At 38.9% G+C, this 15,829-nt stretch overlaps 2 protein-coding genes across 4 annotated transcripts; one reads left to right on the forward strand and one right to left on the reverse strand.

The window, feature by feature from the left end:
• Positions 1-1,755: 1,755 nt before the first annotated feature.
• LOC125729065 (ankyrin repeat domain-containing protein 34B-like) lies at positions 1,756-7,212 on the forward strand. The gene is made up of 2 exons (XM_049005610.1): positions 1,756-1,891; positions 5,473-7,212. The coding sequence occupies exon 2, from the start codon at positions 5,534-5,536 to the stop codon at positions 7,133-7,135; it is 1,602 nt and encodes a 533-aa protein (XP_048861567.1). The 5' UTR covers positions 1,756-1,891; positions 5,473-5,533; the 3' UTR covers positions 7,136-7,212.
• A 983-nt stretch (positions 7,213-8,195) lies between these two features.
• Positions 8,196-14,674, reverse strand: LOC125729067 (protein FAM151B-like). Of its 3 annotated transcripts, XM_049005612.1 has the most exons (7): positions 14,435-14,592; positions 13,952-14,077; positions 13,499-13,658; positions 12,548-12,765; positions 11,855-11,990; positions 10,539-10,728; positions 8,196-8,998 (listed from the first exon to the last, which is right to left on the reverse strand). In XM_049005612.1, the coding sequence occupies exons 1-6, from the start codon at positions 14,544-14,546 to the stop codon at positions 10,560-10,562; spliced, it is 921 nt and encodes a 306-aa protein (XP_048861569.1). In that variant the 5' UTR covers positions 14,547-14,592; the 3' UTR covers positions 8,196-8,998; positions 10,539-10,559. The 3 variants fall into 3 exon arrangements, with proteins under 3 accessions (XP_048861569.1, XP_048861570.1, XP_048861568.1); XM_049005613.1 differs by having other exon boundaries at positions 8,196-10,728; positions 14,549-14,674; XM_049005611.1 differs by having other exon boundaries at positions 8,196-10,728.
• Between the last annotated feature and the right edge of the window lie 1,155 nt (positions 14,675-15,829).

The following is a 15,829-nucleotide window of genomic DNA, read 5'->3' on the forward strand; positions in this document are numbered from 1 at the left end:
TAAAGTACAAATGTTATACTTTATTACATAGATATTTAGTAGTAGTGGTAGTAGTAGTAATATAAAAATAATAACTACTACTACTAATAATAATAATAATTATTATTATTATTATTAAGCATGCACAGTTTCAAACCTCAACTGTCTTGGAAATACCAAGCTCCCCCTGCTAAAGAGCTACAATCACACTTCAGAAACACATGGGATCACATGCACATCAACAGACCAAGACAAAGCAGACTTGGAGCACTGGTAAAGGGATTAAATCGCTTCTTTTCGGTAAAGTTCTACTGGAGCTATTATTCTGTTTCCATAGGAGAGTGATATTGTATTGTATATACGTGCACTCAATTGAAACACACTTCAATAGATGAAAAGACTGATATTAATTAATGTGCAAAATGTATTTAAAGTAGGTTTTAATGAATTATCTAGTTTAACACTTCTTTTCAGCCAATGAACCCTAAATGATATGTTGTATTCTGGAAGCCTGAAAAGTTGATCTCTTGCCAATCCTCTAAATGTGACATTTCAGTTATAGGAATAATTATAGTCTTTTGCATGCATACATAATCTTATGGGGTCAATGTAATATGATGTGGGGGAGCTTGTCTGTTTTTTCTAACCTTTAATGTGTATTAGCATAATTCTCATTACGGTCAGACATTTAGAGTTCCAATTAATGCCATTTTTACCACCTGTTCAATGGCTCTGAAATGTACTGCATTAGAGCCATTTCAGCCCTCTGTTTCACTTTGAGTGGCAATTTCAGTTTGTTGCTGCAGGGTTACTTAGCTATAGATTATAGTGGGAGCCCTTCTACAGCTATATGTATTATGTAGAGAAAATTAGCATTTTGGATGACAGACTGTTATTAGCAGTCTTACAAGCTCAGACACCAAGTGAATGTGTGTTCAAACCGCCCTCTTCTTCAGTTTTGACAGGGTGGGGGTTGGGATGATTGTTAGACATTGTCCTGTTACTTATGTGGAACACAAAGAACAACCAAAAATAAGTTTGGACTGGCGGGCTTTGTTAAAACATTGTAGCCATATTGCCATATATTTTATGCTTTTTAAAATATACATATACATGTTTCAGGTATCAATGGATGCAATTTGAAGTGCTTATACATATGAAAGTTGTTTTCCTTAGGTATTTTAAAACCACAGATGTAATACAAAATCAAATGCATGAATAGATGCAAATAAGTCATAACTCCAAGTCCTTAATTGCATGTTTCTATCATCAGGGGTTGCCTTTGGATCCATTAGTGACCTTTCTTTTTTGTAACAGAATACTAGATGTTATTTTCCTAATAAGCATAGTTTTGGAGGCATGACAAATCAGAATCATCCCTCACCTGAGGGGCCCAAAATGCACCTCCAGTGTTTCGTGGTAATGGCCGTCCTCAAACAGAGGACAAGGAGAGTAAAGACAAATATACAAAAGAAAATGTAATTCAGTGCCAAATCTATAACACCGTGTGGCTCAGGAACACATCTGCTTCTAGTATTCCTGAGGCTAGCCTTGAGAGAAGCTTCCTTATTGGCTGTACCTTTGCTGTCATTCAGCATGGATACCCTCTCTACCCCTTCCTCACTTTATCTCAGTCTCTCCTCCACAAGCCAGCCGGCTGAATATTCAGCCTCTCTCACTCCCTCACACGCTCGCACGCCCTCTATGGCTATCATTCCATAATCAGACCTGTCTTCTGTTCACATCTATCTCTCTCTCTGTCTGTTGAATGTTCCATTCAATTTGTTCCTCTTTAGTTTCTTTCTCCAAATGCTTTAAAGAATACAGTCAGACCTTCCTAAGGTGGATTATCAGATACTTTACAAGGATGTAATTCAAAGGAGTACAGTGTTCTTTGAAGGAAAAACTGGTGGTAAGTTGGGACATCTCTGCCGATTTCATAGCAGTTTTTAACCGTCGAAAATCAAATCATAAGAATAGGGCATTTTGTGACTATATTTGCGCCTTGTACTCATTAGTGCCAAGTTCATTACTTCATAAATAAAAATTGTTGTAGCAACACTGTTACATTTAATTTCTAATTTTGGGAGAAATTTATGTTGTATAATTGACAAAAATATAAAAAAAAGTGTGGAGATTGATCAGAATTTCTGAAAATGTAATGTCATTTTCTAATATGAAAGGACACCAACAACATTTACAGTCAATGTGAAGATGGTTTGCAAAGACATTTTAGTTTTATTTAATTAGTAACACTCACAGGTTATTAAAATATATTAAGTGCAATCTTTTGTTTGACTGTTCTTTTCAGACATTGAGTAAGGCTTACATTGAATTAAATATTGCTGAAACATTTTGCAATATAGGGTAAAAGAGAGTTTAGCATTTATTTATATTCTAATGTAGCTTCATTACATCTATGTATGCAACAGAAATATAAAGTGAATGCAAAAAGGATTTCATAGAAACAAAACCTTTAAAATATTTTTATCAGTTAAATACGATTCTGCAAATGTTTACAGATGAATTCACCAACTTCATCCAACCTTTTTACCAAATAGTAAAGCAATTTTCACACACACACACACACACACACACACACACACACACACACACACACGTACATGTCGTGTAATCATATCTTTATGGGGAGCATTCATTCATTTCTTTTGGAAAAATGCTAACGCTAACTATGAGAACCTTAACCCCTACCCAGCCCTAACCATAACCATAAGTAACGAAGTAAAATACAAGAGTTTTTTAAGTTTTTTCAGTGCAGTCACATTAAATTGAGTTTCTGGTTATGAGGACCAGAAAACTGTCCCCATTAAGGAGAAAAAACGTCACGTTGTGGGGACATTATGTCCCATAAGGTAAGGTATCCTCCTTTGTGCTTGCACACGCACACACACACATACATGTTTGTAATTATATCTTTGTGGGGACTCTTCATTCATTTCTATGGGGTAAACTCTAATCCTAACATTACGACCTTAACCCATTCATAGTTTTTTGATTGCGTTTACAAATCTTTGTGGGGACCTGAAAAATGGTCAAAATAGCAGGTTTTAACATATATGTTGTGACTACTGTACATTCAGTGAAAAATGGAGAGACGTGTGGGTTTTTCCACTCATCCAAGTTTTGGCTTTGGATATCTGTTGGTAGCTTAATACTTTGTCAGTGGTGTGATATTGATTCATAAGTTCTGAAATGTATAAACAAATAGTAACACTTTACATTAACTGCACCTTCATAATGCTTTTATATTGCATTCATAAAATGTTCAGTACACCTTCTTAATGTATTCATTAAGTATTCATAAACATCATGTATGTATACCTTAACTTCCTAACATCCCTTAACAGCTGTAATATACACTAATAACAAACATTATATAACAATAATAATAATAATAATAATAATAATAAACATTATAATTGTATAATCATGTAATGTTTGTTATTAATGTATATTAAAGCTGTAAAGGGGGTGTTAGGATGTTAAGGTGTACTTGCATGCTGCGTATGAATGTTCTATGAATGCATTATGAATGCATTATTTAAGCACACTACATGTTCTATGGATGTATAATAAAAGGATTATGAAGGTACACAATGTAAAGCGTTACCAAACACACAATACCTTTGGGAATTTAACACTGAACTTTACAGAGAGGAACCTCAAAAGACACACCTTTCTTTAGAAAAGGATTCAGCTATACTGCAGGGAGTATGACATTTCTATCCATCAGACTGTTAGCAAAGATAGCAAAGGCTGCTCTGAATAATAACTGGGCTGGACTGGCCAGTTGGCATACTGAGCATTTTCCTGCTGGGCTGATGGGTTTGTGAGCTGGAAAAATACTTTTCAACCCTCAATCGGCAAAATTCATTATGGGGAACCCCACTAGCCCACTAGCCCACTAGCAATTTTTATCATAGCTACGCATCTGTGGTGTGCCTGTATGGAGAAAAGTCCAAGGCTGATTTTTAATGTGAGTACACTCCTGAATGGTAAGAATGTGTCATTGGGGTGTAGGAGTGGAGCTCTTTGGCTGTTATGAGCGAGGTGAGAGGACTGTTACAGGCGATTTACTATTCATTGGAACAACACAGTCTCTCTGACTTAGTGTTGTAGCAAGATCCAATTGTAATTTTATTATTTTTCCCATGATAAATGCAGTCCGAGGATAATCAGGTAGGTGACAACAAAAAATAAATGCTAATGATCATTCTGAATAAATATATTGACTATTCAGTGAGCTTCATTGGCTTTTCAAATGTTGCTTCTGAAGTAGCAAGTCTGTTCAGTAATACCAAATTGGATGCTTAAAGGAGAGGACTTGGTATAAAATTGGACTTGGTTTTACTTGCAAACCTTGTGCTAGGTGTCTTTCTTCAGTGATTATAGCTAAATGCAAATTCTACTCCGATACAAAGCGAGGGAAGAGTGGGCAGTGATTATGCATGCTTTCTGTTCAAGGCCAAAGATAAATACACGAAGAACGAACTGCAGTCTAAATATCAGCTTGTCAAACTTCTGCCACTAAAAACCATTCTCAGTCGTTCTCATCCGACCCAACAGTCATTTCACCCGATAAAGCTTCTTAAAGACTCTTATAAAGACTCTTAAACACTGTGTATACTGGTTTTCCCACAAATTTCACTTAGTTGTTTTACTTAAGGGATATCATCAATTACGTTGATATCAACCCCAGTGTTTTCGCTGAAAATAAGACGATCATTACATGTATTGTCTAGAATTTGTAGAGATCTAGCCCATATGGATCAGTGTTAAAACCCTCAGAGCAGAATGATCAAGAATGCATTTTTCCATGTTTTTATATTTCCCAAATAAAACACTAATGCTTAATGCAGGAATCATTTTAGAATGGAAATATATAGCATTTGGTAATGGGTGCATGGCTTGATGGAAAATAAAACCAATTTTCGGTAGCTGATCTGTACAGTTTGCCTTGATTATAACTAGAATAAAAACAGAATGCTTGAGAGGCATATTTGAAATATTTGAGTGCTTTGTTGGAATAATTCAGTTATCAAACACTAGTAATTCTAGAAAGTCATTCTAAAGGAGAAAATATTTGGCTTAGAGGTCACGATTCAATTCACACACATAGTTATATATAAAGACTTAATTTACCTTCCATATAGCAGCAGCCGCTGATTCTTCATTAAAGTGGATACAATTGTTTTATAATTTTTTTAAAATCTCTTTTTTTAATTATTTCCTGAGAAAACACATATATTGTACTTGAACAAGGTATTTTTTACAGTAAACTATTTTCATTCCTTTCACTTTGTTTTCAGTTAGTAGATAGACACAGATAGACATAATATAAGACAAACGGGACAAATCGAGATAATTGAAAACATTTTAAAAGATTTTATTACCTGTCATATGTTACATTGTCAAAAAACAGTTGTTCTTGTATATATAGACAAACAGTGTATCACCTTGTTTTCTTCTCAGATCCTGGAAGAACAGCATTGTTATCTCCCATGATGCCACAGTCACAGGAAGAGTAGATGCAATGGGGGATTCTGTAGAGGTACGCACAGATGGAAACTCCTTGCTGAAGGCCGTCTACTTGTGCCGCCTGCGCCTGACCCGACTGCTACTGGAGGGTGGAGCATACATCAATGAGAGTAATGAACGTGGTGAGACCCCTCTGATGATCGCCTGCAAGACAAAACATGCAGACCAGCAGAGTGTGAGCAAAGCCAGGATGATCAAGTACCTCCTGGAAAATGGTGCTGACCCAAATATCCAGGACAAATTGGGGAAGACGGCTCTGATGCATGCCTGCTTGGAACGGGCCGGCATGGAGGTCATCTCCCTGCTTTTGGTGAGCGGCGCTGACCCCAGCCTAGAGGATCACTCGGGCTCCTCGGCCCTGGTCCACGCTGTCAATGCTAATGAGAAGGATACGCTAAAAGTGCTGCTTGATGTGTGCAAAGCCAGAGGCAAGGAAGTTATCATTATCACTACTGACAAGCTGCCCTCAGGGAAGCAGATGACTAAGCAGTACCTCAACGTCCCTCCACTACCTGACTTGGAGGATCAGCTCCACTACACCCCCATGTCTTGCATGTCTCCCTCTGAAATAGAGCTCCGTACTTCACAACAAGCTGTGGACCCCCAGCTAGAGAAACGTATGTTCAATTTCCAGAATTCTAACAGTGCCACCTCTCAACCTGGTTCACCATTGCATGACTCAAGCCCCGTGCAGTCCGGAGTAGCTAAGCTCCTCCATTTGCAAAGACTGCATTCTGAACCTTGGTTGAAGATCCCATCTTCTCTGCTCCTGCAGCAGAACAAAGCATCTTCGTTTACTGAAGACCTAATGGACATCACTCCTGAGGAGGAGCTCTCTTTCAGGATCAATGGGTTGACAATTCCTCGAGCCCCAGTTACCCGCCAGCACAGCATTGACATCAGAGATACAGCGGGTCTGAGCATAGCTTTGGATCAAGGGGTTAACAATGAAGACAGCCCAGGAGGAGGGAGAGGCCTGGGTCGGAAGATGTCATACGATGACATCTCATCATCTCACTCTTCCTCACACCTTGATCTCCACCGTAACACTGGAGCAGCACCCATCCCAGTGCACAAAGACCCTGACTGCCTGCCCAATCTGGCTGTGTCTAGTCTGCGCAACATTGTCGAAAGGCGAAATATAGGAATTGACCACTATAGCTCTGATTCCCAGTTGCCCCAGTCTAGCAGCCTTGATGACTACAAGAGTGCACCAGAAAAGAGGAAGCTGGTCTCAACCCGTTCCTCTACCTTGTCCAACTCCAGAGAGTCCTTGGAGAGTTTGGCCAGGAGAAACCCAGCCATATTAGAACGCAGGGGGTCAGGAGCCCTGCTCCTGGATCACATTTCCCACACCAGACCTGGGTACCTGCCACCATTAAATCCCCATGTTCCTATCCCCGACATTGGCGGCAGCAGCAGTACGGCCACAAACAGCAGCATGAAACCAGCTAATATGGGGCCCAAATCCCTCATTTGCTGTGTTCCCAACTTCCCCAAGGATCTCAAGACCAAGAAGATGTTGCTACGTCGTCATTCCATGCAAACAGAGCAAATCAAACAACTAGTCAACTTTGAAGAGATATTTGGCCGCTAATACTGCCGTAAACCATACTTTCAGGAGCAAGTATCTATCTAAAAAGTTATTTGTGCTATAGCTCATGTGTGTGAATGTGAATCATCTTTAAAGCAGAACACAGCCAGCTATATTTTGAATGGCAATTTAAAAATGGCGGTTGCTTTGTTTAGATTCGGATCTGCTTCTTGAAGAAGATACTTTTGTCAACAGAATTCATGGATGCATGGATGAAATGTGCAGTATTATGAGATAAAAAGCAATCTCAGACTATAACATAAACCATTGTGATATTTTACACACTATTCTTGATGGCTTATTCAAAACTGTAAATAGCAATGACCTACTTCACATTTTAGGGCTTAAATATATAGTTTAAATTTTATGATTATATTATTATTATTATTGTGTTCGATTTTACCATGTAAAATATACTGCACTATAGTTCAGCTGAAATAATATGAAGGTTATTTTGTGAATGTTACCAATATAATACTAAGTCAGGTATATTTTATATGGTGACATAAGGAGCAAACAATATTAATAATACTATATTCACAGAATTAAAACTTGCTTTAAAGCACTTTATCTGATTGATGTTTATGTAATAAACTGTAATATTCTCCAATACTGTACACCCTGCTTTCACATGCTAGCTATGTAAGTACCTAAAAATAAAGAATCCACTCATAATAAACTCATAATAAAGGAATGCATATATGCGACTGAGAGAAAATTACATCTATAAACGGCTTGTCAAAAAAAATGTATATACACAAACTGTCAGTTTGTTCATCTCTTTTTTGACAACTGGAATACAAACACTGCATCCTTTGAGACACCAAGTATGTCTTTAAAATATTCTATTTATGAAGCAAACTAAAGACAGTTGATGAAACCCTGGATAGACGTTGCACATTAATGACTCAGATACCCATTAATTTATTCATATTATCAAACTCAGATCCAATGTTAATCTCTGTATAGCATTTGAAGTCTGTTAATGGAAACAATTCTGAAAGGAAGCTGTAATTCTCGCTGTTTGGCTGTTGTTCCGCATAGTGAAGTGAATGACAGAAGGCACATTGTGATATTTTATTTCCCATGTATGTAATGTGATCGTAGCTGAATATCATTCATTGTAAATAAACTATTTCCAAAACCCTGTGTATTACTGTTGTGACATCACATGGTCCTCTACCTTTCTAATTGTTATCACATTTTACATTTTTTACATTTACATAATGTCAAATGGGCATATATATGATTATTATAACACCAAATCACAAAAAGTTGGGACGGTACGTAAAATGAAAATCAAACTGAAAACAGCAATTTGTTAAATTATCTTTGACCTGTATTACATTGAAAACAATACAACAGCACATTATTTAATGTGTTCCTCATGAATTTGATTGTTTTTCTCAAAATAAACACGTATTCCAATTTTGGTTCTTGCAACACATTTAAAAAAAATGGGAGGCCAGCCCATCACAGGGCGCACACATACTCCATTCACACCTACGGGCAATTTAGTAACTCCAATTAGCCTCAGCATGTTTTTGGACTGTGGGGGGAAACCGGAGTACCCGGAGGAAACCCCACGACGACATGGGGAGAACATGCAAACTCCACACACATGTAACCCAGGCGGAGACTCGAACCCTGGTCCTAGAGTTGTGAGGCGATAGTGATAACCACTGTACCACCACGCCGCCCCTTGACTACAGCTCCACCATCTGTAATAATTTAACATCAGAACCAGAAAAAGTGAATACAAAAGGTATAGTCATCCATCTCCTTCCACACCCCAAATCAGCATGTGTCCACGCAATCTGGGCTGCACTTGCTTGTTCTGAACCCTCAGATGCCTTCCGCAGCCTACTGTAAGAGATAAATTCACATCACTTTCAATAAGCTCCAAACCTAACGCCAAATCAACTTGCTTCAATGAGCCAGAATCTGCTTTAATGCCACAAAAAAGCTCAAAAAACATCCCTAGCTTTGCATAGGATATATGTTTGTGGCTGCTGTGTACTCTGCTATCTTTCTTACACGGAATATTGCAGATTATCAGCACAATAAAAAGATAAATAATGCACATATAAATAAAACTCCCATATATGTTCATTATAAAGGTTTCTTAGTAATTTATAAATTCTAACAGGAACGATTAATTGTTGATATGTAATGCTTTCATCTTACATCTGCTGCCATCTCTTCCCCTTCAGCAATAGGGGTCTGGAACTACAGCATGGCGAGCATGAGTAACTGCATTTTTATTATGTAAAGTGCATTGCTTTATGCAGAAGGCCGAAGTAGGGAAGAACCATGCACTCATTATTTCAATACCCTCTAACTAAGACAAATGATTAAAAGTTTGTTGCATCCTTTGCAGAAAGTGCATGAGTACATTTAAAAAAAATAAAATAAATTTATATTCTACAGAATTTACAAGACCAAAAACTGTACTGCATGCAAACACTGATCATGGCATGTCTAGCCTAAAACAGCACATTGCATTACCTTAAGGGTGAACCTTACAGGTGAGCATGTTGCACACACTTCTTGTTCCCTGACTGCCATATTTTGATCCACTAGTGCACAATTAGCTTTACTCATTTGAAAAGTAAGTAAAATGAGTAAAAGAGATAATCCAGAGAAATTAAGATGTGTCATACAATGAGTAGAGAGCCCTGCACTTCTCAAACACACAGGCAGTTATTATAGGCACTCATGTATAAATTTACCGATATTCTAAATGTCAAGAACAGGGCTTCTTTGTGTTACTGCGGAAACAGTCTGTATGATTGTAACCAGCAGGCTACAGCGTGTGCTGCTTTGTTGACAGCAGATGTTTCCAAGTGTAAAGCAAACTGCAGAGGGCTGTACCTTGTATTATAAGGGTACAGCAGTAGAACATTTGGCGTGATTAGGTAAACCACACAGTTAATATGGCTCTTGACTGTTATCGCTGTTGTACTCACTGTTCAAGCAATGGATGGAATGACCTTTTCTCACAGAACACGTGGCCATTTGGTCATTCATAACACCATAGTTAATCATGTGTATAATGCTCAGAGTAAAAAATAAATTCATGAATAAAACATTTTCTTATATATATATATATATATATATATATATAAAGCAACACGAGTATCGCAATAAAATTGCCCATGAATAAAAAGATTCTATACCATTAAAATAAAACGATCCATATATTCCTAATTCTGCAGTCTGAATTGGGAAGTTTTTATTTAGTAGTTTTGCCACCATAAAAACAGAATTGTCAACACTACCCAGACATCGACAACACCAAACTTTCCATGATGCTTAACGCTTCGATATTCCTTAATTATAAAATAACTGTTCCCCTAATTCCCTTTGTCTAAAAAAAATATGAAAATCAACAAAGAAAGCAAACCATAGTTTCCACTTGGTTAATTCATGAGCTGATGTCTTTCTGAGTGCTTGAGGTGAGTTTCTTCAGCAAAGCAAGCTGTTGCTCTGGAATGTCATAGTAGACTCTTTTCTGGTCGATGCTTTGTCTGTAGGGAAGCAGGTCCTCCACGCTCCATTCATCAGTTTGGCCTGTCCACACAGTCAGACTATATCTGAAAGAATGGGGAACAGGGATGGAGTTGTCACCATTTAGAGCAGCCCACTTACTGTAAAAACCACAGTGCACAGATGATTTGGTTCATTAAATGTAATGTGCAAAGCAAAATTGGAAAGTCTGGAAAAATCATTGAATATTCTTCTACTTTTACAATGTAAAAAAAAAGTCTAACAGCATTTTATATATACATAACAGCAGTATGTGTGTAAAAAGTATCACTATGCAAGGTAAACATAGTAACCCTGTTAGAGCACCATACAAACGAAAAACATAAGAGTTCATTACATTCCCAAAACAACCTACTATACTTGATATTTCTTACAGAAACAGGAGGAGTTGATGTTATGATTAGGATAAATAAAATGTAGCTCAAATTCACAAAAGCTTCGAAATCAATATGGCAAGTTTTCCATCAGATTTATTTATGTGTAGTCAAGATCCAAGTATAGATGTTAAGTGAAGTGTTTACAAAGTGACTGCAATTATTTAAAATTGTAAATATGCTTCACTTCAGCATAAACTTTAGACTGCCATTGACAGAGTGGCATATGTAGCATCTGCAGTGCATAAATTCAGGCGTATCTGCTAGGCCCAAACCCCAATAACATGGATCATAAGCACTCGGGCGTACCTGCTAGGCCCAAACCCCAATAACATGGATCATAAGCACTCGGGCGTACCTGCTAGGCCCAAACCCCAATAACATGGATCATAAGCACTCGGGCGTACCTGCTAGGCCCAAACCCCAATAACATGGATCATAAGCACTCGGGCGTACCTGCTAGTCCCTAACCCCAATAACATGGATCATAAGCACTCGGGCGTACCTGCTAGGCCCAAACCCCAATAACATGGATCATAAGCACTCGGGCGTACCTGCTAGGCCCAAACCCCAATAACATGGATCATAAGCACTCGGGCGTACCTGCTAGTCCCAAACCCCAATAACATGGATCATAAGCACTCAGGTGTACCTGCTAGTCCCAAACCCCAATAACATGGATCATAAGCACTCGGGCATACCTGCTAGGCCCAAACCCCAAAAACATGGATCATAAGCACTCGGGCGTACCTGCTAAGTCCAAACCTAATTGACATGAATCATAAGCACTTAGGTGTACCTGCTAGACTGCTGAAGAAGCCACTGCAGCTGGTTGAAGGATTGGGCCAGAAGTGCAGCTCGCACAGGAAAGGTGACAGGCTGTTTCAGACGCCTACACACCTTCTCCATCTCCTGCACCATCTCCCAGCTATAGCCTAGCATGGTAAAACCAGAGTGTCACTCATAAAGGATGTTAGAGATAAACAATTCCAATTATGCACTTTAAAATCCTTTGATTTATGAGCCACACGTCACTGACATAGCATATATTGCTAGGCAGTCAAAGCTGCTGTGATTCTACAATTCTTCACTGCTTCGATGACTCAAGGAGGTCTTCCAACAAGCTGGGTTTATTTGGAATGCAAATGATCTGAAGCCTCAAAGTAAATGACTCTTTCTTTCAGAAGGTATTCAGAGGTTTCCCAGCTATTAAGGACTGGTCCCAAACATAGCATAACCCCACAAGCTATTTCTACAACATAAGAAAATGTTTAACTAGAAAGGGGAGCACTTAATTCAGCCAGGATGTCTTGGTTAACAATTATGTATGAGACTTCAGGCCAGGCTCTGACAGCAGGGAGTCTCCAAAATACAAACACTGGTTGCTTGCAGGTCCTAAAAACACACTACACTGTAATAAATAATAATTAAATTAAAAAAGAGTTAATTATTTCTCAGATAAACATATCTTAATTAAAATGAGTCGGGATACCTGGATTATTTATGTTGGGGCTCCACCCTGTGGTCCAACCAAGGGATAGCACGTCACCTGGCAATCCTTGACTGACTGCTTGCAGGAAAGATACAGGGTCAAGTGGGGTGGCTTTCCCTCCTGGGCCTGAGAGGATATCGGCATTGATCCAAACGGGGCCAAGCAGATGTCCCCTAACTTCTTCCAGTAGTCTCATGGAGGGTGCCACAGCTTGAAGGCTATAGTTCAAAACCATTCAAGATTTGCTGAGATTTTCAACATGATGTTAATTAAGACCATGTCAAAATTTACCAATATATTATTATAGTGAGAAATATTATACATCCATCTTCCAATTGGTGAGCCTGAACAGGGTCACAGAGGATCCTGAATACCATCCCAGGCAGTGTAGCGTACCGGACAGGGAATCCCTGGATGGGGTGTCACTCACAAATGAAGACATATACTATAGGCAGTTTGGAGACCAGTTTATCTAAACCAATGTTTTTGGACATCCGGAGAAAATCAGAGTACCTGTGTGGACAGAGATAGGAACAAAATTCACAACCCTGAAGGTTACAATGCTATACATAGAGTCCCCATCATTTACGTTTTCAGTTATAATCACATGTTTGCAGAGTTTGTATGTTCTCTCCTCCGGGTACTCCGGTTTCCCCCCCAGTCCAATTGGAGTTGCTAAATTGCCCGTAGGTGTGCATGTGTAAGTGAATGGTGTGTGAGTGTGCCCTCAATGGGCTGCCCCCCCATCCTGGGTTGTTCCCTGCCTCGTGTGCATTGGTTCCGGGATAGGCTCCAGACCCCTCGTGACCCAGTAGGATAAGTGGATGGATGGATGGATGGATGGATGTAATATTATGAAGGGACAAAGTGAAAATCTGCACATCCAAATACACTATGCTTTCTGACTGGCTCAATGTTAGTTGGCCTTAGCAAGCAATAAAACAACTCTACCTTTTGAAATCCAGCTTAATTCCCTTGTCTGACATCAAAACCTCTTTCAGCCAGTCATGCAGGGTGATATCACTGTCAGTGGCAGGTGGGTGAGCCATGATGGGCTCTGTGGGCTCATAACCTCTAAGAATGATGTCCGCTTCAATCATCAGAGAAGAACCTAATTTAACGGGACATTAATCATCTGGATTTAGTTTTTTTTCTTGCATCAAAGTGGAGTAGAGAAACAACTAGAAGGGCTGAAGTACAAATATTTAACTATGCCTTGTAGGGTTTTTTTTTTTGTATTAAATACCACACATCTTAGACACTCAATACTGTAATGTTAATACCTTCGGAAATATGATACCCAGTGAAACCTTTCCAATATCATAATGGAAAAAAGCAATAGTTTATCTGGAAATTATAGAACCGACAGTGGGGAACCTGGGAAGTGCGCTGCGACGCGCTTACTTTGCAGTCCTTCGGCGATTCTGGACCGGCTGTTGGCCGCATGGTACCACCCGACATCTGCCGCGTCCTCATTCTCAATCTTCCCTTTTCTAAGGAAATACTGCAGCGTTTCGTCTCCCATTTTCACTAAAACACAAATAATACCCGATAACCAACACGTGAGATTTGGTTCCCCAGTACTGGATCCATCCTTTCATTCACTGTCAATCTTAAAAACAGATCTGTAGGTCCAAAATTTAAAAAAGAATATAGATATAGGCTCATTGTCACTGATACATATTTTAAATACATTTATTGCCGTCTTAATATGATCTAAGTGGGACACTGAGTAACACTATCGGATTAACTAATATGTTCGAGCTGTCTGTTATATGGTTATAATATATAATCATAAATTATTAGAGTTAATGAGATGTAACAAACAAGTGACAGCGCGCAGCGGCCAGTAAAGTAACTGTTTCCCCCGGCAGAGGCTATAGAGACCTGGTGTAGCCTCGGTTCGCCACTTCAGGCTCCAGATCGTCCACGTTATCGTTATTAAAACTAAAAGAAAACCGACAAGACGTGCATATCCACATCTGATCAAGGTAAACATACCCGATAAGTAAAGTTTTTCTTCATACGGAACGCAAAGCAGGAACGCTTCCTGTACACAGCCCTATGGGATATGTAGTACAATAGTACAACATCAAAAACCGTTCGTATCCATCCATCCATCCATCCATCTTCCAGCCGTTGGTTGACAAAATAATTCATGTCAGAGAAGGCATTTTGAGCTATGACTATATTTGTAAAAAGTAAAAAAAAAAAAAACATTCAAATTTAAAAGAACTGGATTTCACTTTAGCACTGACTTTTTGCTGTGTGCTGATTGGTCAGTCTCAGTCTCCTATATTCATGCATGTGTCACTAATGTTAATGTGAAACAGCTGGATGAGTTTTTCAGTCAAGGAAATAAATCAGTCGAAGCACAGGAAGAACAGAATTATTTGACAGGAGACTTTCCGTATTAAAGTAACTTGTGAAGCCTGAAGTTGTTCAGTGTCCTCCCTGACATGGGTTATCTGGCCACCATACCCAACCGCTTGTCTTGCCAGGATACACAATTACAAAATCATCAATAATTTATCTTCTGTCATCCACAGGTAGCAATGATGGTGGTACTAAACCACTTGAATCCCAATATTTCTTACAAGTCTTCACTTTCTCTGCATACTTAGAATTAGTGATGGGCCCATAAAGCTTCATGAAGCTTCCAGGTGTTCGGAATGTGGCAGAACACGTTTCGAGTCTTCAAACCTTTTTTCAAACATTGGGAGACCCCTAATGGGTTTTGGCAAGACTTCGAACAATCTGAGAATGAAGTCTACATGTGTTTGCATTGAATGAATAATGTGGCTGGTATGACAGCAGGGTCTGATTGTGTTATGCTACATATAATCTTAGAACATACTATGTGTCTTTCGGTTTTCTCATGTATTTTCAGTATTTACAATGGAATATTGCGATGTATCTGGGATGAACTTATTAAATGCGGTTACATTGTGGCCATTTTAACTTGTTGGGGTTTAGAGGGGTGTTTTTAAACTGTGGAGATGGGGAAAGAATGAGGTGCTGATGCCTTGTGGTGCAGCTTGACAGTCTCTCAGGGGCAATAAAGACATTTAGCACATTGAGGATGTGTTACTGCTGTATGACAGATATCTGGAGCAATGCAAACCAGGGGAGTATTTCATGATGCAGGATTTCTTGCTTAGATGGATAACTTGTCAGATTTAAGGTAGTCTGAGCTACTTTAAGTGGATATAGTCCATTTGGCTCAGCCTACCTTAAATCCAATAAGCAAGAAATCCTCCTTCATGAAATACACCCCTGGCC

This window comes from Brienomyrus brachyistius, unplaced genomic scaffold (genome assembly GCF_023856365.1).
Source record: "Brienomyrus brachyistius isolate T26 unplaced genomic scaffold, BBRACH_0.4 scaffold455, whole genome shotgun sequence".
Taxonomy (NCBI): Eukaryota; Metazoa; Chordata; class Actinopteri; order Osteoglossiformes; family Mormyridae; genus Brienomyrus; species Brienomyrus brachyistius.